The 25,415-nt window shown below is 42.9% G+C and overlaps 1 protein-coding gene across 2 annotated transcripts in view; it reads right to left on the reverse strand.

The window, feature by feature from the left end:
• Nucleotides 1-10,724: 10,724 nt before the first annotated feature.
• LOC120940283 (collagen alpha-6(VI) chain-like) overlaps nucleotides 10,725-25,415 on the reverse strand; it is a 195,157-nt gene continuing 180,466 nt past the window's right edge. For both annotated transcript variants that reach the window (XM_040353050.1, XM_040353049.1), the window contains 2 exons: nucleotides 22,536-22,574; nucleotides 10,725-12,202 (listed from right to left, as the gene is read on the reverse strand). In XM_040353050.1, coding sequence (XP_040208984.1) covers nucleotides 12,036-12,202; nucleotides 22,536-22,574 — 206 coding nt within the window. In that variant the 3' untranslated portion in view covers nucleotides 10,725-12,035. The remainder of the gene's footprint in view (nucleotides 12,203-22,535; nucleotides 22,575-25,415) is intronic.

Below are 25,415 nucleotides of genomic sequence, written 5' to 3' on the forward strand. Positions count from 1 at the left end.
GTCCGTATTATGAATTGGCGACACGATTCGAAGGGTAAAGTATGGGTATCCCTGGAGAAAACACTGACAGGAAGGGACCTGGCGGGAGCACCCTGAATCCCGACCGCATACAGGGGGTTATCGGAATATGTGTCACCATTAACTACAACGTTATCTATTTGGGACAGAATGAATAGGTCAGGGAAGTTCGCTCCTCCAATATCGCCTATAACTCCTCTGGAGGGGTTTCCATGGTTCTCCCCTGGGGAAGAGAAGGGAAGCTTGGAGGGTTGGTGGGGAAATTGTGCAGTGGTGGCCCCATTTGGGGAATTGCTCTGCTTAGGGGAGCTGGTGCAAAAGCAGGGGGAGGTATCAATGATGGAGTGGAAATACCGGCAGTTGACAGACCTGTTTAACAAATGGAAACACCAAATTAGATCAGTAAACTCTATGACTACTTTTGAGGAGTGGTGTGTTAACCTCTTTGAACCGGGCCATATGTTATCCCGGATGCACAGACTGGTGCAGAGTGCTCAATATAAGACAACTCCATATTACATGCGGGAATGGGAGAGGGAGTTGGGCCTTACATTTACAGCGGAACAATCGAAGAGGTTGATGGAAACAACACACCAGTCCTCAATAAGCTCTTATATACAAGAGATGTCTTATAAGTTTCTGACTAGATGGTACCATACACCAACCCTTCTGGTCCAGATTTATCCATCGATGGATGCCAAGTGCTGGAGGGGGTGTAACCAAAGAGGTTCATTTCTCCATATATGGTGGCAGTGTCCCAAGATTAGGAGATTTTGGGAGGAGATATCCCCGTGGATAAAAAAACTGACATTAAGACCTATCGAGCAATCTCCATTACATTTCCTGTTTCATGGGATGCCATCATCTATAAAGTTTTATAAAAGAAGTGTTACACCACACCTGTTAAATGCAGCAAAGGCATTGATACCTAGATACTGGAAACAACCCAAAGTTCCCAATATAATGGAATGGAAAAGGGAGGTAGAGAGGATAATGGAAGCAGAGAGATGGGTACATACGGTTAAGGACCAACAGGACAAATTTAAGGATGTATGGGCAGGGTGGATATATTATTCTCCTGAAATAGGGAAGGACTAGCCTGGGGCAGGGAGGCCCGGGGGCGGGTGGAGAGGGAAGGGTGAGACTACATTTTTTTTTTTTGTTTTGTTATTATTATTTTTTTTTCTCCTTCCCCCCCATGGGAGAGGGGAAGGAGAAAGAGAGGATTTAGCATATGGGAAAGAAAAGAGACTTTGACCCCCCTTTCCTTCTCTTTCTTTTTTTTATCTCTTACTTACCGTTTTACTATATTTTTTTTTTTATTTATTTATTTATTTTTTCTCACAACACTAATTTGGACTACTTGCACATTAGAGAGGAGGAATTGATTAATTGAGTCAACACTGGATGAAGAGCACAGAGGGTCGGGGGGAAGGGGAAAGAAATAGGGGAGAAGCAGCTCCCCCCTTTTTTTTTCTCTTTTTATCTTATCAAGGATTTTGGTGGGATGGGATCATAAGAATGGGAAGCGGGGTTTCAAAGAGATGTCACAGGAATAAAGAACTATTAAGTTAATTCCTTTTTATTATAGGGTGTTATTAAATCCCTCCTTCTCGTGTGGAAGGGGGTCATAAGGTGATGGGATTTAAAGAGTCACGAAATCTTTTTTTTTTTTCTTCCTCCTTTTATCCTATTAAGGATTTTGGTTGAATGGGGTCATAAGAATGGGAAGTGGGGTTTCAAGAGTTGTCACAGCCATGAAATATAGAACTGTTAAGTTCTATTTTTTTTTATTATTTTTTTAGGGTGTTAAGTCCCTCCTTATCGTGTGGCATGGGGGTCATAAGGTGATGGGATTTAAAGAGCCACGAAATAGGGTTTTTTTTTGTTTTGTTTTTTATATTCTCCTCCATTTTTATTTTATTATTTTTTTATTATTTTTTTTATATTCTCCCCTATTTTTTTTTTCTTTTTTTTCTTCTTCCCTTCTTCAAAGGGAGATTACAGGAAACATTTTTATTTTTTATTTTTTCTTTATGTTCTCCTTCATTTTTTTTTCTCCCTCGTACCTCCCTCTACCTCTTGTAGGTGGAGGGTGGATTGGGGGGGAGGGGGAGAGAGGGAAGGGGAAGAAAGAGACATAATCTGAGGGTGCTCTTGGGGGGGGGGGTAAGGTATGTTTCTTTTATCTATATATGTATGGTGATGTTTTTTGTATTTTTCTTGTTGTCTTTATTTGTTCATGTTTCCTTTTTTTATGTATGTATGTGGTGTAATTTGTTATAATAAAGAAAAGAAGCAATTATAAAAAACGTTCCTTAATACTGTGGTATATTTATTGTTCCAGTTTTTTGTGCATTTTCTTGAATAAAGTATTTAGATGGGGCTGTTAGGGGAGCAACATTTGAAAGGCCTTTTACCTTAAAGCGGAGGTTCACCCATAGAGAACACATTTTCCCCTTAGATTCCTGCTCGTTTTGTCTAGGGGAATCGGCTAGTTGTTTTAAAATATGAGCAGTACTTACGGTTTACGAGATGCATCCTCTCCGTCGCTTCCGGGTATGGGCTGCGGGACTGGGCGTTCCTATTTTGATTGACAGTCTTCCGAGAGGCTTCCGACGGTCGCATCCATCGCGTCACGATTTTCTGAAAGAAGCCGAACGTCGGTGCGCAGGCGCAGTATAGAGCCACACCGACGTTCGACTTCTTTCGGCTACTAGTGACGCGATGGATGCGACCATCGGAAGCCTCTCAGAAGACTGTCAATCAAGAAGGAACGCCCGCTCCCGAAGACCCATACCCGGAAGCGACGGAGAAGATGCATCTCGAAAACGGGTAAGTACGGATCATATTTTAAAACAACTAGCCGATTCCCCTAGACAAAACGAGCAGGAATCTAAGGGGAAAAGGTCTAAAAATAAATAAATGGGTGAACTCCCGCTTTAATGCAGAGAATGCATTAAAGTGATATTAAAGTGTTATTTAAAAAAAAAAAATAACAAACATGTAATACTTACCTGCTCTGTGCAATGGTTTTGCACAGAGCAGCTCAAATACTCCTCTTCTCTGGTTTCACACCTGTACTCCTGGCCCCTCCCTCCTACTAGGTGCTCTCACAGCAAGCAGATTTCTGTGGAGGCACCCATGCAGGTGCGCTCCTGAGCCACAGCTCTGTGTGTCCATTCAGACACAGAGCCGCGACACGGCCCCACACCCTCTGTCTTATGATTGCCTGTGATTGACAGCAACAAGAGGCGATTGCTCTCTCTGCTGCCTAAAGCCAATCAGCAGTGTGAGTCCCTGGAGAGCCAAGACTCTCGTGGACATCACTGGATTGAGAAGGGGCTCAGGTAAGTATTAGGGGGCTGTAGAGGGCTGCTGCACACAGAAGTTTTTTTTTTTTAATCTTTTTATTGTGTATAAAACATACAAACAAACAACAGTAAACCTGCCACAGCAATGGGACTAGACCCACACAGGAGTCAGTACCAGCCGGCAATAGGCTGTTTCCATCAATAGTAACATACAGCTGTAACACGGTCACAAGAAAAGACAAACAAACAATCTAGTGCTGTATTGGCTCCCACTCCCTTGAAATGTCTAAGGATCAAATATCTCAGTCGAGACCCAAGGGACAATAAAATATATCCCATAAACCCATAACAGAGATTTTAATACAGAAAAAAAAAACACCCAATGTAACAAAATCACATCAATCCATAGAGTGGTATTAAGTACATGCTCAATCAGTCTGCGGTCGCCGTGGAGGCTTCCGCTAGCCATTTGGCCCACACTCTATCATATTTTTTGGGGCATCCTCTATTTTGGTAGGTTTCCTTATAGAGTGGCAGTACTTTATTGACATGTGTTTTCCATAGCAATATGGATGGTGGGGCACGTGTTTTTCCATCAGAGAGTGATCATTTTCCTGGCATAGAATAACAGGAGTCCTATCAGAGTTCTCTCTGCCACCCTGGGGGCTAATTCTTCTACTAAACCCAGAAGGCATATTTGCGGGGTTGGGGCTACATCTATTCCCACCACATCTTGTATTACTGATAGTACTTGTGACCAGTAGTGTTCAATTACTGGGCAGGACCAGAAGATGTGTATAAAGTCACCTGGATACCCCGTACACCTCCAGCACTCCGAGGACAGGGAGGTTCTCATTTTATGTAACCTATACGGGGTAATATAAGCCCGATATAGTATTTTGTATTGTATGAGACGGTCTTGAAGTGAGACCAGGATTTTAAAGGGGAAGTCCCACATGTCCTCCCAATCCTCAGTCCAGTCCCGGGATGTCCTGTGTCCATCGCTGACGGAGCTTAGACAAATCTGAAGCGGAAACTCTAAGGAGATGCGCGTAGAGGACCGAGGTCGGTTTCCTTGTGCATTCATATCGAATTAGCCTCTCCAGATCAGACTGCACTATTTGCGTGATATTTGGCTTTACCTGGGCACTAAACGCATGATACAGTTGCATATAGCAAAATAAATGCGAGGGAGGCACATTGTTTTGGGATACTAGCTGATTAAAGGGGCGTATAGCCGTGCCGGTGGTGAGGTCAGATAACAGTTTAATACCGCATTTGGCCGATATTTTGGGGTCTGGTAGTGAGTAAAAATGGGGCAATGTAGGGTTGTTCCATAGGGGGGCATGTGGGGAGACTGCATTCTGTGGGAACCTCTCAATTCACAATCCTGCCCTCCAGGCCTTCAGAGTTGTGTGCATGGAAGTGGTCAAATCGTATGGAGCCTTGGGACCGCAAAGGGGTAAATGTGTTAGGGCCTCTACAGAACGAACCACCGCCATCTCCAGAACTGGCGCTGGGTTGGACGCGTCCGGCACCAGACACCAAACCGCCGTGACCAGCTGGGCTATCAGAAAATATTTCCAGCAGTCCGGAAACGCCAAACCCCCCTGCGACACCGGACGCATCAGTGTGGACAATTTAAATCTAGGGGGATTTAGGCCCCAGAGGAAGGAGGAGAAGAGTCGGTTCAATTTTGTAAAAAATGAGCAAGGTATCCATTGTGGGGAATTACGGAATAGGTAGGTAAATTTAGGTATGATTTTCATTTTTATTTAGTTAATGCGGCCCAATAAGCATAGAGGAAGGTTCTCCCAGGCTTTTAGTTTGGCCTTGACTCCTTGGACCACCAGTTCTAGGTCAAGGGGTATAAAGCTGGATGCGTCTCTCGAGACGCACACCCCCAAGTACACCATTTTGTCTTTTAGCAATTGGAATTTTGTCCAGTTCACCCGTAATCCTGTCATTTTAGAGAAGTCAGTCAATACTTGCAGCGCTCCTTTAATGGAGGAGCCCGCGTCGTTCAGAAAGAGTAGGAGGTCGTCTGCGTACAAAGCTACCCTCTCCTCCAGCCACGTTATTTTTAGCTCTTCTATGTGGGGCGAGACCCTCAATGCCTCTGCCAACGGTTCCATAGTGATTGCGAACAATGCTGGAGAGAGAGGGCAGCCCTGCCTGGTACCCCTGGATAGCAGAAAGGGGGGTGAGACGTCACCCCCCAGTCTGATAGCCGCCCTCTGGGATTTGTATATAGTTTGCAGCCAGGTAATAAAGACCACACAGAAGTTTTTTTTTACCTGCATGAAGGTAAAAAACATCGTGCCTTTACAACCACCTTAAAGCGTAACTCCACTTTTGTTGAGAAAAAAAAAACATTTTAACCTCTTGACCACCTCCCCATGTCAAAAAGACGTCCTCTTTTTAAAGATGGATATCTCGGTAACGGCAGCAGCTGCTGCCACAACCGAGATATCCATCTCTTCAGTGGGCGGTCCTGTACACGATAACGGTGGTCTCTGTGGCGAATTCGCCGTTATCGGTGGCGGGAGAGGGCCCCCCTCCCGCCGCTCTCCCGCGCCCTCCGCCGCTTACCGGAGCCGTCGGTAGCGGCGGAGGCGATCGGGTCCGTTGACTGGGAATGCGAGTGAGGGAAAAAATCGCCCCCACCCGTCCCCATAGCTCTGCTGGGCGGAAGTGACGTCAAAACGTCAGTCCTGCCCAGCGTCTTAAAGAAAACATTTTTTTTTGGTCATTTGAAAAAATGACAGTTTCAATTTTTTTTTCTTTTTTTGCATTTAAGTCTAAATATGAGATCTGAGGTCTTTTTGACCCTATATCTCATATTTAAGAGGACATGTCATGCTTTTTTCTATTACAAGGGATGTTTACATTCCTTGTAATAGAAATAAAAGTGATAATTTTTTTATTTTTTATTTCAGTGTAAAAAATTATAAACTAAATAAAAATAAATAACAAATCAAAAAAATATTTTTTTAAAGCGAGTAGAGGCCGTATATGAAAACTGTGTTCAAACCACACAAGTGAGGTTTTGCCGCGATCGTTAGAGCGAGAGCAATAATTCTAGCCCTAGACCTCCTCTGTAACTCAAAAAATGCAACCTGTAGAATTTTTTAAACGTCGCCTATCGAGATTTTTAAGGGTAAAAGTTTGACGTCATGCCACGAGCGGGCGCAATTTTTAAGCGTGACATGTTGGGTATCATTTTACTCGGCGTAACATTATCTTTCACAATATATAAAAAAATTAGGCAAAATTTATTGTTGTCTTATTTTTTAATTCAAAAAAGTGATTTTTTCCCCCAAAAAAGTGCACTTGTAAGACCGCTGCACAAATACGGTGTGACCAAAAGTATTGCAATGACTGCCATTTTATTCTCTAGGGTGTCAGAAAAAAATATATATAATGTTTGGGGGTTTTAAGTAATTTTCGAGCAAAAAACACTGTTTTAGTCTCGTAAACACCAAATCTGAAAAACAAGCCCGGTGGTAAAGAGGTTAAGGACTTTAACATACTTTGTTGCAGATTCCTACCTTGTTATTCTAAAGTAATCGCTGTATGTTGCTCTGTGCCTCTGTGATTAGTGGATCTAATGGGAGTGGTTTCATAATTATCTATCAGGTGTGCACCTGCAGGGCACTAATAAGTAAATCTGCTGAGTCTGCATCCCTTCAGGCGTGTTCCTACGGGGAGTATATCATCAAAAATGAAATGTTTGTTGCAGGGGATGCCTAAAATCTGAATTGTATCTTAGCAGCCTTTTGGGAAAATTGGTGAGTCAATCACACAAGCAAGAAATTATGTTTATGGGGGGGGGGGGGTGGTCAGTACACACTCTGTGTACAAAACAACTCCAGTTAGCCATATTGCAATGCATTCCCAGAAAATTACAGAGCTGCAGATTGAAAGGGAAAGGTAATTTTTAATAACATTCAATTATAATATGACTTGTGTCGCAATTGTATACGCTATATTATTTTTTCTTTATTTGCTATTTTTTTTCCCACGAAAGTGGAGTTAACCTTTAAGGTAAAAAAACTTTAGCCTTTAGAACCACTATAAGTCTAATCCAAGACAATTTACGTAGATAAATTTATGTAGGGAATTCTTGGCATGAAAATTTCCAATTAACTTTTTTGGAGAAACATCGGACAATTTAAAAATTGACAACTCTTTTGCAAATCACTGCATCTGTAATCAGCGGCGGTGCGTCCATAGTGGGTGCAGGAGCGCCGCCCCCTTTCTCCCCTGCGCCGTCAGTCAAGTGTACAATACATAGAGATTCAGTGCTGGCCATCTGAATAACAGCAGTTTGTTGGTGTTTGGATATTACAGTGGGGGAGATGTCTGTGGATATTACAGTGGGGGAGATGTCTGTGGAATTTACAGTGGGGAGATGTCTGAGGATATTACAGTGGGGAGATGTCTGAGGATATTACAGTGGGGAGATGTCTGAGGATATTACAGTGGGGAGATGTCTGAGGATATTATAGTGGGGGAGATGTCTGTGGATAATACAGTGGGGACTATATATGGTGGTGATCCGAAAAATGTATGTGCGTTATAATTAATCGAAATTAGTCAATGGTTGTGCCATTTCTCTTGACAGAGAAGTCAGGGGAAGTGGAACGTGGGGGATTAAATACTATGAGCTTGGTTTTGGACAAGTTAAGTTTGAGAAAGTGGTGCGACATCCAGAATGATCCACATTAACCAGTTAACAACCGCCCTATAGACGAAATACGTCTACAAGGCGGTTGCTTAACTCTGGGAGGACGTCCATGGACGTCCTCCCAGAATCGCGCTCCCGCGCGCCCTCTGGGGCGCGCACACGGGAATGTCCGTGATCGCCGGGTCCAGAGGACCCGGCGGATCACGGAGCACGGTAAATCGCCGCTGATAGTGGCGGTTTACCACGTGATCACTAGTAAACAAACCGGCGTCATGTGATGACGCCGGTTCCTCCCTCCCCTCTCTGTACCGAACGGTACAGTGTGAGAGAGGAGAGGGGGGAGAGCGGAAGCAGCAGCAGCTGCTGTGGGCTGGATCTGTGACAAATGCAGTCACAGATCCAGCCATCCATCCCTCCCTGTGCAATACTCTGCAATAACATAAATACTCTGCAATACCCCATACTCTGCAATACCCCCATACTCTGCAATACCCCCATACTCTGCAATACCCCCCATACTCTGCAATACCCCCATACTCTGCAATACCCCAAAATACTCTGCAATACCCCACAATACTCTGCAACGTCGCCTATGGGGATTTTTATGTAGCGAAGTTTGGCGCCATTCCACGAGCGTGTGCAATTTTGAAGGGTAACATGTTGGGTATCTATTTACTCGGCGTAACTTCATCTTTCACATGTATGCAAAAGAATGAAGAAAGAATACAAAATTTGCTAAATTTTATAACAGAAACAAAGAAAAATTAATTTTTTTGTACAGAATTTTCAGTCTTTTTTCTTTTATAGCGCAAAAAATAAAAAACCCAACGGTGATTAAATACCACCAAAAGAAAGCTCTATTTGTGTGAAAAAAAGGACGAAAATTTCATTTGGGTACAATGTTGTATGACTGAGTAATTGTCATTCAAATTGTGAGAACGCCGAAAGCTAAAAATTGGTCTGGTTATTAAGGGGGTTTACGTGCCCAGTGGTCAAGTGGTTAAAGATGCTGAGTTAAATTAAATGGATTCTGGAACCTCTGGCAATTGAAAAGCACTGACACCTCAATCTCTGTTATTTGTAGAATAATTTAATCCAAGATATGGTTCTCTTTTTTCAGTTGATGTCAGCAGTTTCAGCAATTTAAATTTTTTAGAACTCTAAAGTAGCCAAGAGGTGAGTGCATCCCTTTTACCCTTGATATCCTAGTCTGCTACACTGAACCATTTCACACCTTATTACCTTATAATATGAATCTGTTCTATTCTTAGCTGTATAATCACTCCTCTTTAATCTTCATATATTTATAATAGGAGTGCAAGTTACTGAGTTTACAGACAAAGTAAAGCAAGATATGTTATGGTTAATATGGTGAGAGAAGGAAATGGTGTCAAAACCTATAAAGGGAAACAATATTTAACAAGTTCTCCAAGGGCCTAAGAAAGCAATATATTATGCAATTTACTAAAGGAGTATAAAATGGTTAGGAGGCATCATTGTTGTTTACTTAGAACATGGGTCTTCAAACTATGGCCCTCCAGTTGTTCAGGAACTACAATTCCCATCATGCCTAGTCATGTCTGTGAATGTCAGTGTGTTACAATGCCTCATGGGATGTGTAGTTCTACAACAGCTGGAGGGCTGTAGTTTGAGGATCCCTAAATTAAAAGATCCAGTAATTTTCTTCTTTTTTTTAATGGGATTTTTATTGTACTTGTTTAGATAACTAAAGTGAACACAGCTTAAACCTTTTCACTAAGGTGTATGAATATTTATATTGTAAAGCGAACAAAGGTGGTTCCTTTGTATTCATAGTTTTGTTGCATGTTAAATATCATAGCAGAAGTTCAACCTTGTTTTCAATATAACTCAAGGGAATATTCCTTTTCTAAGTTAAAACTTAGAAAAGGAATATTACCTTGAGTTATATTGAAAAAAAAGGTTGGGCTTCTGCAATGATATTTACCATGCAACAAAACTATGAATAAAAAGGATACACCTTTGTTCACTTTACAAAATAAATATTCACATAGCTTTGAATAGATTTAAAGAAAATCTATTTCTATAAATGAGTAATGGTTGGAAGGAGACCTTTTTTACATACAGTACAAAATAATTTCATAGGCACTTCTTAGTAGGGATGAGCGGGTAATACTCTATTACGTGGACGGGTGACCCCGCCCTGTGTCGTAACGGGGCGGGGTCACCCGCCAACGTAATAGGGTATTCCCTGCTTGCCGAGGAATACTCAATTCCGTCAGGTGACCCCGCCCCCTCTAACGTCATGGGGGTTTCGTGTGGAGTGGAGACTGCAGCATTGCTGGACATCGGATCACCGTGGGACATAGAGAACAACGCTGGACAGACTGGATTGCATCGCTGGAATGTTTTTTTTAATTTTTTTATTTATTTTTTTTATTAAAGGACTTATCCCAACTGTGTGAATTCTGGAGACTTCTTTCGAATTTGCCACGAACACTCCAAATTGTCCGCTGTTCGCCAAACAATGTTTGAGTCGAACTCATGTTCGACTCGAACAAAAAGCTCATCCCTACTTCTTAGTATAACATAAGAGGCTCATTGGCCAAAACACTCGAAATGAAACATTGCTTGCTTCCAATGCTATCAGAAAGTAATGTATGATGCATGGAAAGCATCCCCCATTTTGTTTTATTAATGCCAAACATATACACAGAAGCAACTAATATATGAAATCATTTTATTGACATTCAACTGAAAAAAAATGCAGAAACATTACAAATCTAGTTTCTCACAATTTTTCACGATTGGTAATTCTTCATTAACATTTCCATTGTATCAAAGGAAAACTAAAGCTAGGTGACTGCTGCAAATACACATGTACTGCATATGCTGTTTCAAGTAATGCTCTTTTCACTGACCTCCATATCATTATAAGACACTGCTCTAATTAGGGTGGGGGTAAGCAGAGAACCAGTGCATGCAGTGGGTGATCAAGAAGATCAACCAATAAAACATTTTCAAAGAGTCAATTTCAAGGATGTATGCATAGCAGGGAGACCTCTCTTGAATTGAGTGGTGTTTTGGTGACGTGAGCAGGGAGTAAATAAAAGGTAACTGTTCTTTTTTCTTTTTTTTTGCAGAAATGGCAGTTTTTTGTTTTGCTTTTTATCACAGGGTTGATTTAAATATTTCTGGATTTACATTCAAATTTGGGTAAGTGTAAAAACGTTGCTTTCTTGGGTATTTTCAACCTTTCTTATAATACCTGAGATTTGCCTTCTAATAAATTCCTTTAACTTAGAAAAGGAATATTCCCTTGAGTTACATTGAAAAAAAGGTTGGACTTCTTCTCAGAGACCAGAGGTAAATTTGGTGACCAGAGATGGAATTTGTGTGAATGGGGTTTGGGAGGGGGAGGTTTTACACTTAGCTACTAGAATATTATAACACAGGAGCAGTTAACCAAAGCCTTCATCTCAATCTGTGTGACACCACTTATAAATATGCTCCCATTTGAGGCATTTTTTAGTCCCTGAATTTCACTTATATTTCCCAGAAGTGTTGTTAATTCTGTAATGCAAATATATTTGTATACTGATATAATACTGTTGTTCTTTGACAATGATTTATTTTATTAAAACCATTATTTGTGAATCTTACAAAATACTTTTTGCATTTGAGACATTTTAAATTCCTATTGCTTCACTTCTTTAAGCATCACAGTACTAGAAAATACACAGTTTGGTCCATTCTACCCTTCTTCTGCAATATTATGTGACGCTCCAAGGAACAAATAGAGAAAAGGGGTAATATAAACTGTCTATACATAATAACTTTTAAATACATTATTTAAAAAAAAAAAAAAATGTTTAGACCTAAGACTTGAACCAATTTCTGGTACATTTTAATTAAAAGCAAGGAACAGTGTTTATCCGTTTGTGATCATTTTCGGTGAATAATGCATATGCATTAATTCCAGATATCACTGGCCATGTTATTTGCATAATACAGGGTAGAACAATCTAACAACTCTATGATAGACAAACAGTTTCACACTCTTCTTGTGTTTCAAACTGGTTTTTGTTTCCTCCGCAGCCACCATACCAGAACTGGTCACACTTGTTCTCATCGGAGTTGTACCACCACTTCAGTGAATAATCTTGGCAGTCTCCTTCTTCTTGTTTCAGTTGACATATATCTGCAAAGGAGAAATCTGTATCTTAAAGAAAGGTTGGGATTGCTAGAAGCACAGCACAGGAGATTAAAGCAGTAGTCCAACACAAAATAAAATGGCTACTGAAATATAAAATAAAAAGCTGCATTTGTTGCAATATTCACCTTAAACCAAACCTGTGCCTTGCCGTATTTCCTTTCAAGATGTCCTAAAGTCTTCCAAATGTATCATAATACCCTCTAGTGCAGTGGTTCTCAACTCCTGTCCTCAGGACCCACTAACAGGCCAGATTTTAAGTATTGCCTTGGGAAGATGCAAATTAGAATACTGCAACTACTGAGCAGCAAATGATATTACCTGTGATGTATTTCTTATCTTGCAAACCTGGCCTGTTAGTAGGTCCTGAGGACAGGAGTTGAAAACCACTGCTCTAGTGTGTGCTACTAGTAGTGTAGTGTAGGAAAATTAAAATCTTATGCCGCATACTCACGATCGGTCAAACCGATGAGAACGGTCTGATGGACCGTTTTCATCGGTTAACCGATGAAGCTGACTGATTGTCAGTCGTGCCTACACACCATCGGTTAAAAAAACGATCGCGTCAGAACGCGGTGACGTAAAACACAACGACGTGCTGAAAAAAACGAAGTTCAATGCTTCCAACCATGCGTCGACTTGATTCTGAGCATGCCTGGATTTTTAACCGATGGACGTGCCTACAAACGATCGTTTTTTTTCTATCGGTTAGGTATCCATCGGTTAAATTTAAAACAAGATTGCTTTTTTTTAACCTATGGATAAATAACCGATGGGGCCCACACACGATCGGTTTGGTCCGATGAAAACGGTCCATCAGACCGTTCTCATCGGTTTGACCGATCGTGTGTACGCGGCATTACTCATGCTGTAATTCTATGAGTCTTAATTGGGTCAGGTTTGGGTGACTCATCCTGGAAACCATCTAGTGCCTCCCCTTGTTTCCAGAGTGTGGAAGAATATTCTGAAACTAGTGGGCGGGGATGAGGAGGAGCTGCCTTGAATATTTATGGGACCTCATCCAATCTCCAAGAGTGGGCTAGCAGGGGACTGAGAAAATCCCATAAATAGATATGGGCCATTCCAGCAGGGGAGTCGGGCGGAAGTTGAAAATGCAGTGCTGAGGAGGCTGTCGTGGCCCTTAAGGCAAACCCCCTAGTCTGGGGGGTGATCTGCTTCAGGTTGGGGCTCTGGTGCTGGCCTGGAAGGACCCTACCACAGAAGAAGCTTGAGGGAAGCTTTCTTAAGAGGCAGTGGGAGCAAGAGAACAGAGTGAATACTTCAGCACTGTGCAGGTGCTGACAAGGGGAGAGACTGCCACATGTAGCAAGTCTCTCTTGAAGACAGTGGTGTGCTTTAATCTTTGGCCTTGCCCTGGCAGATCTCCAGAGAGTCAGTTGGATAGACAGGTGTAAAGAGAGTCAGCCAGGTGGGCTGGTGAAGAGGTGGCCAGGCAGCATTTTCTGCAGAAGTGGAGCTGTAAATAAGAAGTTGTCCGTGGATCTATTGTTGTTTGTCATGTGGGCATCCCATAAATTTCTATCACCATCCAAGTTATCGACCCCTAATAAAATAAGAACAAAAAAAAAAAGCTCAAGGACTGGTTTCTGTGGCTGAATGCTGAATGCAAGTGAAAGATGCTGGATGCTTGGCTGTGCAGCAGGTGGTAACCCTGTCATCTGCAGCTCCTATGAGAGGTGTGCTACATTAACGACAGCCAGGATCATTCCTTCTTCCCTAAAGCGCAGGCTGTCATGGGCCTTCCCTTAGTCTGTCACAGTGAAGTTGAAGCAAAAGAGTGATGGGCTCATCTTTCTGTCACTTGCTTTTTTTCTTCTATCAACATATTCTTTATTGGTCAATGAACTGATTGGCTCTTTGTGCTGCTTCTTAATTCTGGAGTACAGAGGTGACTTTTAAATTAGGTGATGATGTATGATGTAATACTAAACACAGAATTTAATTATATTGCATGCTTTTTTATCTGCTTAAAGTTCAGCTTTAAATGCATACTAAAAACTGATATCCTAACTGTGGACAGATAAATGTATACTGAACATATGTTTAAAATCAAAATATATTCCCAGACCTTTTTGTTTTCATTGTGTGGGCACAGAAATGTGATAAAATATTGTTATCAAGAAGTATGACAATATTGCTTAGGAATTTTGAAGTCTATGAAGGCTTGTAGGCTAAACTTAACCACTTCAGCCCTGGAGGAATTGGCTGCTCATTTTATACGATTCGGTACTGCGTCACTTTAACTGACAATTACGTGGTCGTGCAACGTTGTACCAAAACAAAATTGACGTCCCTTTATTACCACAAATAGAGCTTTCTTTTTCTTTTTCACTATGGTTTTTATTTTTTGCAATCTAAACAAAAAAAGTGTGTCAATTTTGAAAAAAACACAATATTTTGTACTTTTTGCTGTAACAAATAGCCCCAATTTTTTTTTAAACCACTTAAGCCCTGGACCATTATGCAGCTAAAGGACCAGGCCCTTGACAATTTTGAAAAAAAAAATATATTTTTTACTTTTTGCTATAATAAATAGCCCCCAAAAATATATAAAAAATAAATGTTTTCCTCAGTTTAGGCCAATAATACGTATTCTTCTACATATTTTTGTAGCGTATATTGATTGGTCTACGCAAAAGTTATAGCGTCTACAAAATAGGAGATAGTTTTATGTAATTTTTATTAATAATTTCTTTTTTAATAGTTATGGCGGCGATCTGCGATTTTTATCCCGACTGCGACATTATGGCGGACACATCGGACACTTTTGACACAATTTTGGGACCATTGTTATTTTTACAGCAAACAGTGCTATAAAAATGCACTGATTACTGTGAAAATTACAATGGCAGTGAAAGGGTTAACCTGTAGGGGGCGCTAAAGGGGTTAAGTGTGACCTAATGTGTGTTTCTTACAGTAGGGGGGCGTGGCTGGGGGTGTGACGTCACTGATCGTCGTTCCTTATGACAGGGAACAGACGGTCAGTGACAGGCTCACTAGGAAGCACGGGGAGAGGTTTGTTTACACTTACCTCTCCCCGTTCTTCAGCTCTGTGACCCGATGGCGGGACAGGACCCTTTTTAACCACTTAAGCCACGGACCATTTGGCTGGCCAAAGACCAGAGCACATTTTGCGATTCTGCACTGCGTCGCTTTAACTGACAATTGCGTGGTCGTGCGACGTGGCTCCCAAACAAAATTTACGTCCTTTTTTTCCCCACAAATAGAGCTTTCTTTTGGTGGTATCTGATCACCTCTGCCGTTTTTATTTTTTGCGCTATAAACAAAAATAGAGTGACAATTTTGAAAAAAAAACAATATTTTGTACTTTTTGTTATAATAAATATTCCCATTAAAAAAAAAAAAAAAAAAAGCAAATTGTTTCTTAGTTTAGGACCGATATGTATTCTTCTACATATTTTTGGTAAAAAAAATCGCAATAAGCGTATATTGATTTGTTTGCGCAAAAGTTATAGCGTCTACAAAATAGGGGAAAGTTTTATGGCATTTTTATTATTATTGCTATTTTACTAGTAATGGTGGCGATCTGCAATTTTTATCGTGACTGCTACTTTATGGCGGACACATCGGACACTTTTGACACATTTCTGGGACCATTGTCATTTTTACAGCGATCAGTGCTATAAAAATGCAGTGATTTCTGTGAAAATGACACTGGAAGTGAAGGGCTTAACCACTAGGTGGCACTGAAGGGGTTAAGTGTGTCCTATGGAGTAATTCTAACTGTTGGGGGAGGATCTACCAGTGACACATCACTAATCACTGTTCCCAATCACAGGGAACAATAGATCACTGATGTGTCACTAGGCAGAACAGGGGAATGCCTTGTTTACAAAGGCATTCCCCTTTTTCTGCCTTTGCCGACCGCAATCGCGGGCCGCCTGGGAACATCGAGTTCCCGGACCCGTGTGCGCACTCATGAGGCACGCAGAGCGAGCGTGTCAGCTGAGCGGCAAATTTAAAGGGATGTACAGGTACAGCCATTTGCCTGCCCGTGCCATTGTGTCGACATATATCGTCGTGCGCGGGTCGGCACATTTGTGAACCGGCTCCATTGAAAGCTGGTTCGATTCACATGTTATGATAAATTGGATGCGGTTAAAACAAAAAATTTCACCAGCACACCATGGATCTCCAGAGTGGGTCCATAGTTTTCCGTCTGAGTTTACATCGTTACACCAGATAGAAACGTTTCAGAGCCATGCAGGACCCCTTCATCATGTTAACAGAGCCTCAGGCAAGATTGTCATATCTAGCAAATGTCTAAAAAATAGAACTGTATCGTGTGTTGTCTTTTGTATCTTGTGTTAAGCTTGTTCAAAGTTCAGGACGATGGACTGTTAAAGTCAAAATTGAATAAAAAATTCTATCAATTGAAAAACTCATACTGGATAGATATAAATCTCTCCAGAAGTAATGGTGCCAAAGCACTTCTAATCATTTGACAGAACCAGTTTCTCCCAATGGAAGGAAAGTTTTACAGCTTCATGTATTTAAATATGTAAGTTTGTCCTGGAAGACTTTTTTGCTCTCAGGTTTCAGGTATCTTTTTTACTCTCAGTGGGAACATCATAGACCCCTTTAACTGCCTGGTATTAATGAAAAGAGGGAAACTTACATTTAAAGCGGAGGTTCACACAAAAAGTGAACCTCCACTTTTTGGATCCCTCCCCCCTCCGGTGTCACATTTGACACCTTTCAGGGGGAGGGGGTGCAGATACCTGTCTGAGACAGGTATTTGCACCACTTCCGGGTTCGGATCCCCGCCGTGAATCCAGCCTGGCACGTCATCCCCGCCGCTGCCTTCTGGGAAACACTGTTCCCATGAGAGAGCATGGCCAGTGACGGCGTGCCGCGATCCTCACGCATGCGCAGTAGGGAATCGCTCAGTGAAGCCGCAAGGCTTCACTTCCTGATTCCCTCACCGAGGATGGCAGCGGAAGCAACCGAGGACCGAGCGATTGCTCAGCCTCGGCTGCTGACATCGCGGGCGCGCTGGACAGGTAAGTGTCCATTTTTTAAAAGCCAGCAGCTGCCGTATTTGTAGCTGCTGGCTTTTAAAAAAAAAAATTGGCTGAACCTCCGCTTTAAGAGGGAAGAAGTGACACAAAATGAGATCCCTTGCTTGCAACTGTTGGGGATGGAGGGCAGGAGGATACAACGAATGGTAGGGAATTGAAAGGGAAATTTAAACAGCAAGAACAAGGTGAAGTGGCTGTTTTCCCTTTCATCTTCTGTGCTTTTTCATATGGTATTAGGTCAAGTGCAGGGAACGTATGGGAAAACATCACTGCTCCCTGATTCGTTATCAGAAGTTTCCTATAAAGCAGCTTTTTCACCTTGGTCTGCACAGCAGAGCTTATTTTAAAAAGAGGTTTTATTATACAACCATTATATGGGTTAAAATGCATATGTTTGAAAGAAAAGCAAGCTACCACAAGTAAATGATTACTGTGCTTGCTGTAAAATTTTAGAACTGGCGCAATCATCTATCTGATGTTTGATACTATATAGTGCCTTTATAAATCAACCTTTTAGTTTCTTGTGAAAGCCAATTGTGCACATAAGATAATAATTACGGTATGTCTTTCAAGTTTTCTAGCTTTGTTCATACAGTCCTAGCTTACTGGCAAGAGAACAAAGCAAACTTAAAGTTTAAGATGCATTCATAAACTGCTTGTGGACCGCCACACAACGATTTACGTCGACAGGTCTTTCTGACACCAGATCTCACATTAAAGAGGTCCTCTTATGCTTTTTTCTATTACAAAGGATGTTTACATTCCTTGTAATAGGAATAAAAGTGATCCAATTTTTTTTTTAAAAAAAAGACAGTGTAAAAATAAAAAATAAAAAGTTAAATAAATAATATTTTTTTTTTAAAGTGACCCGTCCCACCGAGCTTGCCCGCAGAAGCGAACGCATATGCAAGTCGAGCCTGCATATGAAAATGGTATTCAAACCACACATGTTAGTTTTGTCACCACGATCGTTAGGCCGTGTACAGACGACCAAACATGTACGATGAAAGCGGTCCGCCGGACCGTTTTCACCGTACATGTCTGGCCGGGGATTTCTGTACGATGGCTGTACTAACCATCGTACAGAAATCCGCGCGTAAACAATACGCGGGGCGTGTCCGCGGTGTCGCCGCGACGATGACGCGGCGACGTGGGCGGGCCTGCCAGTTAAATGCTTCCACGCATGCGTCGAAGTCATTCCACGCATGCGAGGGATGGCGGGCGCTCGGACATGTACGGTAGGTCTGTACAGACGACCGAACATGTCCGAGCGGGCAGGATTCCAGCGGACTGTTTTAAAACAAGTCCAGGAATATTTGTCCGCTGGGAAAAGGCCCGGCGGGCAAATGTTTGCTGGAATCCTGCACGCTCGGGCCTACACATGACCGAACATGTATGCTGAAACTGGCCCGCGGACCAGTTTCAGCAGACATGTTTGGTCGTGTGTACGGGGCCTGAGAGTGAGAGCAATATTTCCAAGACCTCCACTGTAACTTAAAACTGGCAACCTGGGAAAAAAATGTAAACATCGCCTATGGAGGTTTTTAAGGGTCAAAGTTTGCCGCCATTCCACGAACAGGTGCAATTTTGAAGTGTGACATGTTGGGTATCAATTTACTTGGCGTAACATTATCTTTCACGATATAGAAAAACATATTGGCTCCTGAGCCAATGCTTTGTCCAACAGAGCGTGGCTCGGACCTGCTCCTGCCTTGGGGAGGGGTGTGTTGTGCTGCTGAAACATCTTAGGTATGCTGCCTGAGAAGGTGACCACGTGGCTGGACAGAGGTCTGAATTTTTGGCCTAGCCTGTGAAGCCCAGGGGACTGGAGAGTCATGGAGGACCACCAGATGGATGGGCTGGGAGAAGCTCGGATGAGCTTGGACCTCACTGGAGTATGGTGTCTTTTACCCAGGGTGCTGGCAGCTGATCTTTTAAGCACTTCACAGTCAGGAACCACAAATACAGAATTCTGGGTCATCTTCAAGGTTTTTCATCTTTGTGGACTGTGATTACTTTTTTTCCCTTTTTGTGGAGTCTTCTAGTTCATGGGTGTCTTGTGCCCTATCCCTCTCTCCCTGGGGTTTTCTGTGTGAGCAATAAACATCTTTTGTTTTACATCTTGTGACTTGCACCCATCTTCTCACATCCCACTATTGCCTAAGTAATCTAAACCCTGAGGTGAAATTTCAGCACATCTTGTCTGGGGGGGGGGGGGATTACCAACATGCCTCCTGGGGGGTTTAGAGCTGAACTCCAACTCTCTTTTCACTGGAACTGAATGGCGTGATGGTGTGATCATTCCCAACATATCTCTGTACCATGTTGCTTTGGTTTTTCTGTGTTTAGTTGTGGCTTTGTATCCTGCTGATAGACTCTGTCCCTTCCACAGCCACTTCCTGCAGCATCTTGAGTTTATAACACTCCCCTCTGTAGTCTTTCCGTCTCTGCAAATGATGTACCTTCAATCACAGGTCTAATGGTGGGTGGGATTGAATGCATCCTAATTAGCATTCAATCCTGCCCAGTCACACCTACAGGAAGAGTCCAAACCTTCCAAGTACCGCCTCATAGATCACAGCATTATTAAATCCTGCCCTGTTAAATATACCAACCAGTGTGAACAGGGAGAGTCCCACCCCTCAGGGCCCTCCCTCATAGAGCCCTGCTCTCTGTGAAGTGATTCATTTACATATGAAGGAAAAACCTTCATAATAACTTCCCATAGCCCTTCCTCTGTAGTCTGACAGTAAGCCATTATTCTTTAGCATGTTGCAAGACAGAAATGACACAAGAGGAGTAAGGACACATTTACACCTTTCACCACCCACATGAAGGCCCAGAAACACCCACAATAATCCTAGGACCCACATCAACTCCCAGAACTGGTAAAAGTGACTCCCATAGCCCAGTCTTAAGCTACAGAGGCTCAAAGGATCATGGGACATGTAATCTAAGAACTGGATAAGGAAGGAAACAGGAAGTAAGAGAATGTTGAAATTCATCCAAGAGGAGGAGTGACATTACAGACACAGAAACCTGCTGTATGCAGCAAAATGAGGTAAGTTACACACAGACTGACACTGTGGCTGGGATTCACCCACATACACAATGCATCTGTTGTTTTAAGGAGAAAAAGCTGGAGTTCTTTATTTTTCATACTGTATAGACTAGTCATAGTTTAAAATATTGATCTTAAAGCGGAGTTCCACCCAAAAGTGGAACTTCCGTTTTAAGCACTCCTCGCCCCCTTACATGCCACATTTGGCATTTCATTTTTTTGGGGTGGGAGTGGGGGTTTCAGTAGGAGTGGGACTTGCTGTCCCACTTCCTACTTCCACCTACGGGCCGCCTAGGTGACTCCTCCTCTTGCCTCAGGCGGCCCCTCCCTCTAGGCGATCTCCTGGGACATGTGACAGGTCCCAGGAGATCGCCTGTCCACTCCTAGAGGGCAGCGTGACTCACGCATGCACGGTGCGTGCCCGGCCGTGAACCCGAAAGCTGTCACGGCCGGGTGCCCGGAGTGGCAATTGAGGCGCCTGCGGAGAGGGTGGGAGAGGAGCGACGCTCCAGGTGGCCGCATTGCTGGACCGTGGAGCAGGTAAGTGTCTGTTTATTAAAAGTCAGCAGCTACACTTTTTGTAATTCTGATACGGAAATATCATGTTTACTATTACAAATCTGCTTGAAAATATGGTACTTGTCTTTCATGTTATTCTACAAATATAGGCCCAGATTCTTAGAGGAGAAACGACGGCGTATCTCCAGGTACGCCATCGTATCTCTGCGTCCGGCGGGTCGTATCTATGCGCCTGATTCTTAGAATCAGTTACGCATAGATATTCTGCGAATTCCCGAACGTACGCCCGGCCGACGCAGTAAAGTTACGCCATTTACGTTAGGCTTTTCCCAGCGTATAGTTACCCCTGCTATATGGTGGCGTAAGTGCGGCGTAACAATGTTAAGTATGGCCGTCGTTCCCGCGTCGAAATTTTAAAAAGTTACGTTGTTTGCGTAAGTCGTCCGTGAATGGGGCTGGACGTCATTTACGTTCACGTCGAAACCAATGACGTCTTTGCGGCGTACTTTGGAGCAATGCACACTGGGAAATTCCACGGACGGTGCATGCGCCGTTCGGGAAAAACGTCAATCACGTCGGGTCACAGAAGATTTACATAAAACACGCCCCCCTGATCCAAATTTGAATTAGGCGGGCTAACGCCGGCCGATTTACGCTACGCCGCCGCAACTTACAGAGCAAGTGCTTTGAGAATACAGCACTTGCCCGTCTAAGTTGCGGCGGCATAACGTAAATCGGATACGTTACGCCGCCACAGAGATACGCCGCTGGACGAGAATCTGGCCCATAGTACTCTTCAATAAATGTGTATACCATTCATTCACTATTGGGTGTGTTACACCTCATTCAAAGTATCAAGGGCAAATTTGGAGGTTGGAGATGTTGAGTTATGAGTTTGACAGGTTTTTGGATATAAACAACTCCTTCAGCAAACCCCTAAACCTGAACTCAAAGCAAAAATACAAGGCACAAATTAATATAGCTCTTTATTACTGCATTATTAACTTTATAATTACTTACATGGCCTCCTGTTTTCCCTTATACAGCAGAACTGGGAGCGGTAGAAAGAGCATTATGAGCACATGAGTTGTGTTGCAATGTTCATGTGCTAATAAGAAACATGTTGGGACTCGGGAGGAGAGAGAGCAGAGTGACAGAAACATGAGCTAATCAGTTGGCTGCTTTTCCTTTCACTGTTCAGTCCCAGGCTGGGGGAGAGACAAGACCTGCAAGTGTCACCGAACTGCAGCAAGTTAAAATTAGGTCTCTATGTCTGCCAGGCAGGACTTTGCTGTGTAAATCTCAGGATGGAATGGACACAAATACAAATCCTTTAGCAGGTAAGAAGCTTCTATATATGTGTTTTATCTGTGTATTTAGCTGTTTGCCTGGAGATCAGCTTTGATTTCATTTTCTGACCTCATTCTCTGGTATTTTATTAAGCTACCTTTTTTGTTACTAATTTTTTTTTTTAAACAAGTTGTTTTCAACCTAAAAGAAAAAGTCAAAGTGCGGTGGAATCAATTAAAGCCGCCACAATGTTAAGTTTTATTTATTTAGTCACCCATAAACATCGAAAGAAAGTAGGTGTTTGTTGGTGACCTCCTAATGCAGTGTTAACATCTGAACAAAAATGAACCAAATATCAAGCATTTATATATTAGTATGAACAACATACCTTTACTAAATAGCACCGTTCCTTCACTATTTCCTTGACCTGCTTACACAATAAAAAAGTAGAGATTACATATTTCAGCAAACTGATTGAATACAGACTGATTTTATTTGTAAGATTCCCTCAAGGCTAAATAAAATAAATGAAACTGCATTCACAAGAAAGAATCCTGGCATTCACAACATTGTAGCATATATCTTATAAAGAAAATAAATTGACATATAAAGAAAGAATTCATGCAATTATATATTTGACATTAGTATTAAGTATTACATTAGTACAAACCAAGTTATGGATGGGAGACTGTGAAAAGCAATATTGTATAAAGAAAATAAGATGTCCATGATACCTACAGAAATTAGTTGATTTACCCACAAATTTTAATTCATAAAATAATTTAATAATGTGGCACCCTGGTGTTTAGGCAGGGTCGCTAACAAATTTATAGGTAGATTCAGGTAGAGTTAGGCCGACTTATCAGTTGATAAGTCGACCTAACTCAGAATCTACGCCGATTTATGTTTAAGCGTATGCTCAAACAGAGCTACGTTTTAACATATCTAAGATACGACGGCTTGCGCCGTCCTATCTTAGATTGCAATATTTTGGATGGCCGCTAGGTGGCGCTTCCATTGCGGTCGGCGTAGAATATGTAAATGAGTTGATACGCCGATTCACGAACGTACGCCCGGCCGCCGCAGTCGATTTATGCCGTTTCCGTAAGGCATTAGCAGGCCTAAAGTTATTCCATCTATTAGGTGGAATAACAATGTTAAAGTATGGCCGCCGTTCCCGCCGCGAGATTCGAATTTTTTACGTCGTTTGCGTAAGTTGTCAGTGAATCGGGATTTACGTCGTTTACGTCCACGTCGAAATCAATAGGCCCGTGCGGCGTACTTAGCCGCAATGCACACTGGGAAATGTAGTCGACCGGCGCATGCGCAGTAAAAAAAAACGTCAAAAACGTGAGGTCAAGCCTCATTACCATTAAACACGCCCCCCTCCAAGACATTTGAATTTGGCGCCCTTGCGCCCGCCCGCTTTAGGCTACGCCGTCGTATATTAGCAGGCAAGTACATTGAGAATCATGTACTTGCCTAGCTAACTTACGGCGGCGTAGCCTAAACAGGCTAAGCTACGCCGCCGCAAGTTTGCACCCAGGTACCTGAATCTACCTATTAGTCTGCCAGGTAGTAAGTGTCCTCGCTAATTGTTAGAGGATCCACTGTTTTTTCTCCCTAAATCTAAATTTGCAGCATTTCTCTCTTCTGTCACTGGGTGCCGGTGACATTGGATTGACAAGAGCCTAGCAAAGTCAGATTATGAGTGGATGGGTTGTTTCGGCCAGTTAACAGGGGTGTCTTTAGACCCTTGGCCTACTGGGAGAGCCGATTTATTTGGGCAGAGTCAGGTGATCGCTGTTCTGTGCCACCTGGATGGCTGTCTGGGTGGACGTGTGTTGAAATGCCGAAGCTAGCCTGAGGCCTATCCTGGGAGTACCTAGTTGCTAGGCTGTCTGAGGCCTATCCAGGGGTAGGAGAAGCAGCGCGGGGTTGGGACTTCAGGCTTGGAGTCCGACCAAGTTGCAAAGTTTCAGCCGGGGAACGATCATTCCGGTTGTCAGTGGCAATCACGGATCAAGGCCAGAGGTAAAAGGAAAGCAGTCGCCACTAAGGGACCATCCTTTCTGTTATCAGAGGCCAGTTTATGTTAGTCTGAAAGAAGTACCAGAGCAGCCTTTTTCATAAAGAAGTGGGAAAGCTTCAGCAAGTGCCAAGCCAGGGACCCAGCGGGTTATGCTGCATACACACGATTGGATTTTCCGTCAAAAAACCTGTTCTTTCCGACAGAATTCCGCTCAAGCTTGGCTTGCATACACACGGTCACACAAAAGTTCTCTGGACTTTAGAACGTCAAGAGACGTACAACACTACGACGAGCCGAGAAAATTAAGTTCAATGCTTCCGAACATGCGTCGATTTGTTTCCGAGCATGCGTCAGAATTTTGCGCGTCGGAATTGCTACAGATGATCGGAATTTCCGTCTGAAAATTTAAGAACCAGCTCTCAAATTTTTTCTGCTGGAAATTTCCGACAGGAAAAGCCTACACACGGTCAAAATTTCTGGCCAAAAGCTAACATCGGACTTTTCTTGGTGGAATTTCCGATCGTGTGTACGCAGCATTAGCAGGGGATGACACTTAAGGAGTATACAGCGGTTTAGCTGTATAAGAGCTCAGAGGATCCAGTGATGACTGGGATCTTGAAGTCTAGTGAGTGACTGGGAGCTCAGAGTGAAGATCTACAGTGGGACACTGTGAGGCTCGTACACACGACCGAACATTTCTGCTGAAACTGGTCCGCGGACCACTTTCCGCGGACATGTTCGGTCGTGTGTAGGGCCTACCGGACAATTTTCCGGCCTAGCGGACAGGTTTCCAGCGGACAAAAGTTTCTTAGCATGCTAAGAAACATGTCCGCTGGAAAGCTGTCCGTCGGACATGTCCGATGGTTAGTGCAACTCATCGGACATGTCCGCTGGCCCGAAATCCCACACATGCGTCGAAGTGATTCGACGCATGCGTGGAAGCATTGAACTTCCTGGGTCGCGCACGTCGCCGCCTCATTGTCACCGCCACGTCGCCGCCACGTCACCGCGTCGTCACCGCGTATTCTGTCCGCGGGGAATTTGGTCTGATGGTGTGTACACACATCAGACCAAATGATCCCAGCAGACATGTCCGATGAAAACGGTCCGCGGACCGTTTTCATCAAACATGTCTGGTCGTGTGTACGAGGCCTGAGATGTAAGAAAAGATCTATACCAAGTTACTGTGAGTTACATGTAATGATCACTATTGACTGTTGCAAGTTCAGTTGCCAT

This window comes from Rana temporaria, chromosome 5, assembly GCF_905171775.1.
Source record: "Rana temporaria chromosome 5, aRanTem1.1, whole genome shotgun sequence".
Taxonomy (NCBI): domain Eukaryota; kingdom Metazoa; phylum Chordata; class Amphibia; order Anura; family Ranidae; genus Rana; species Rana temporaria.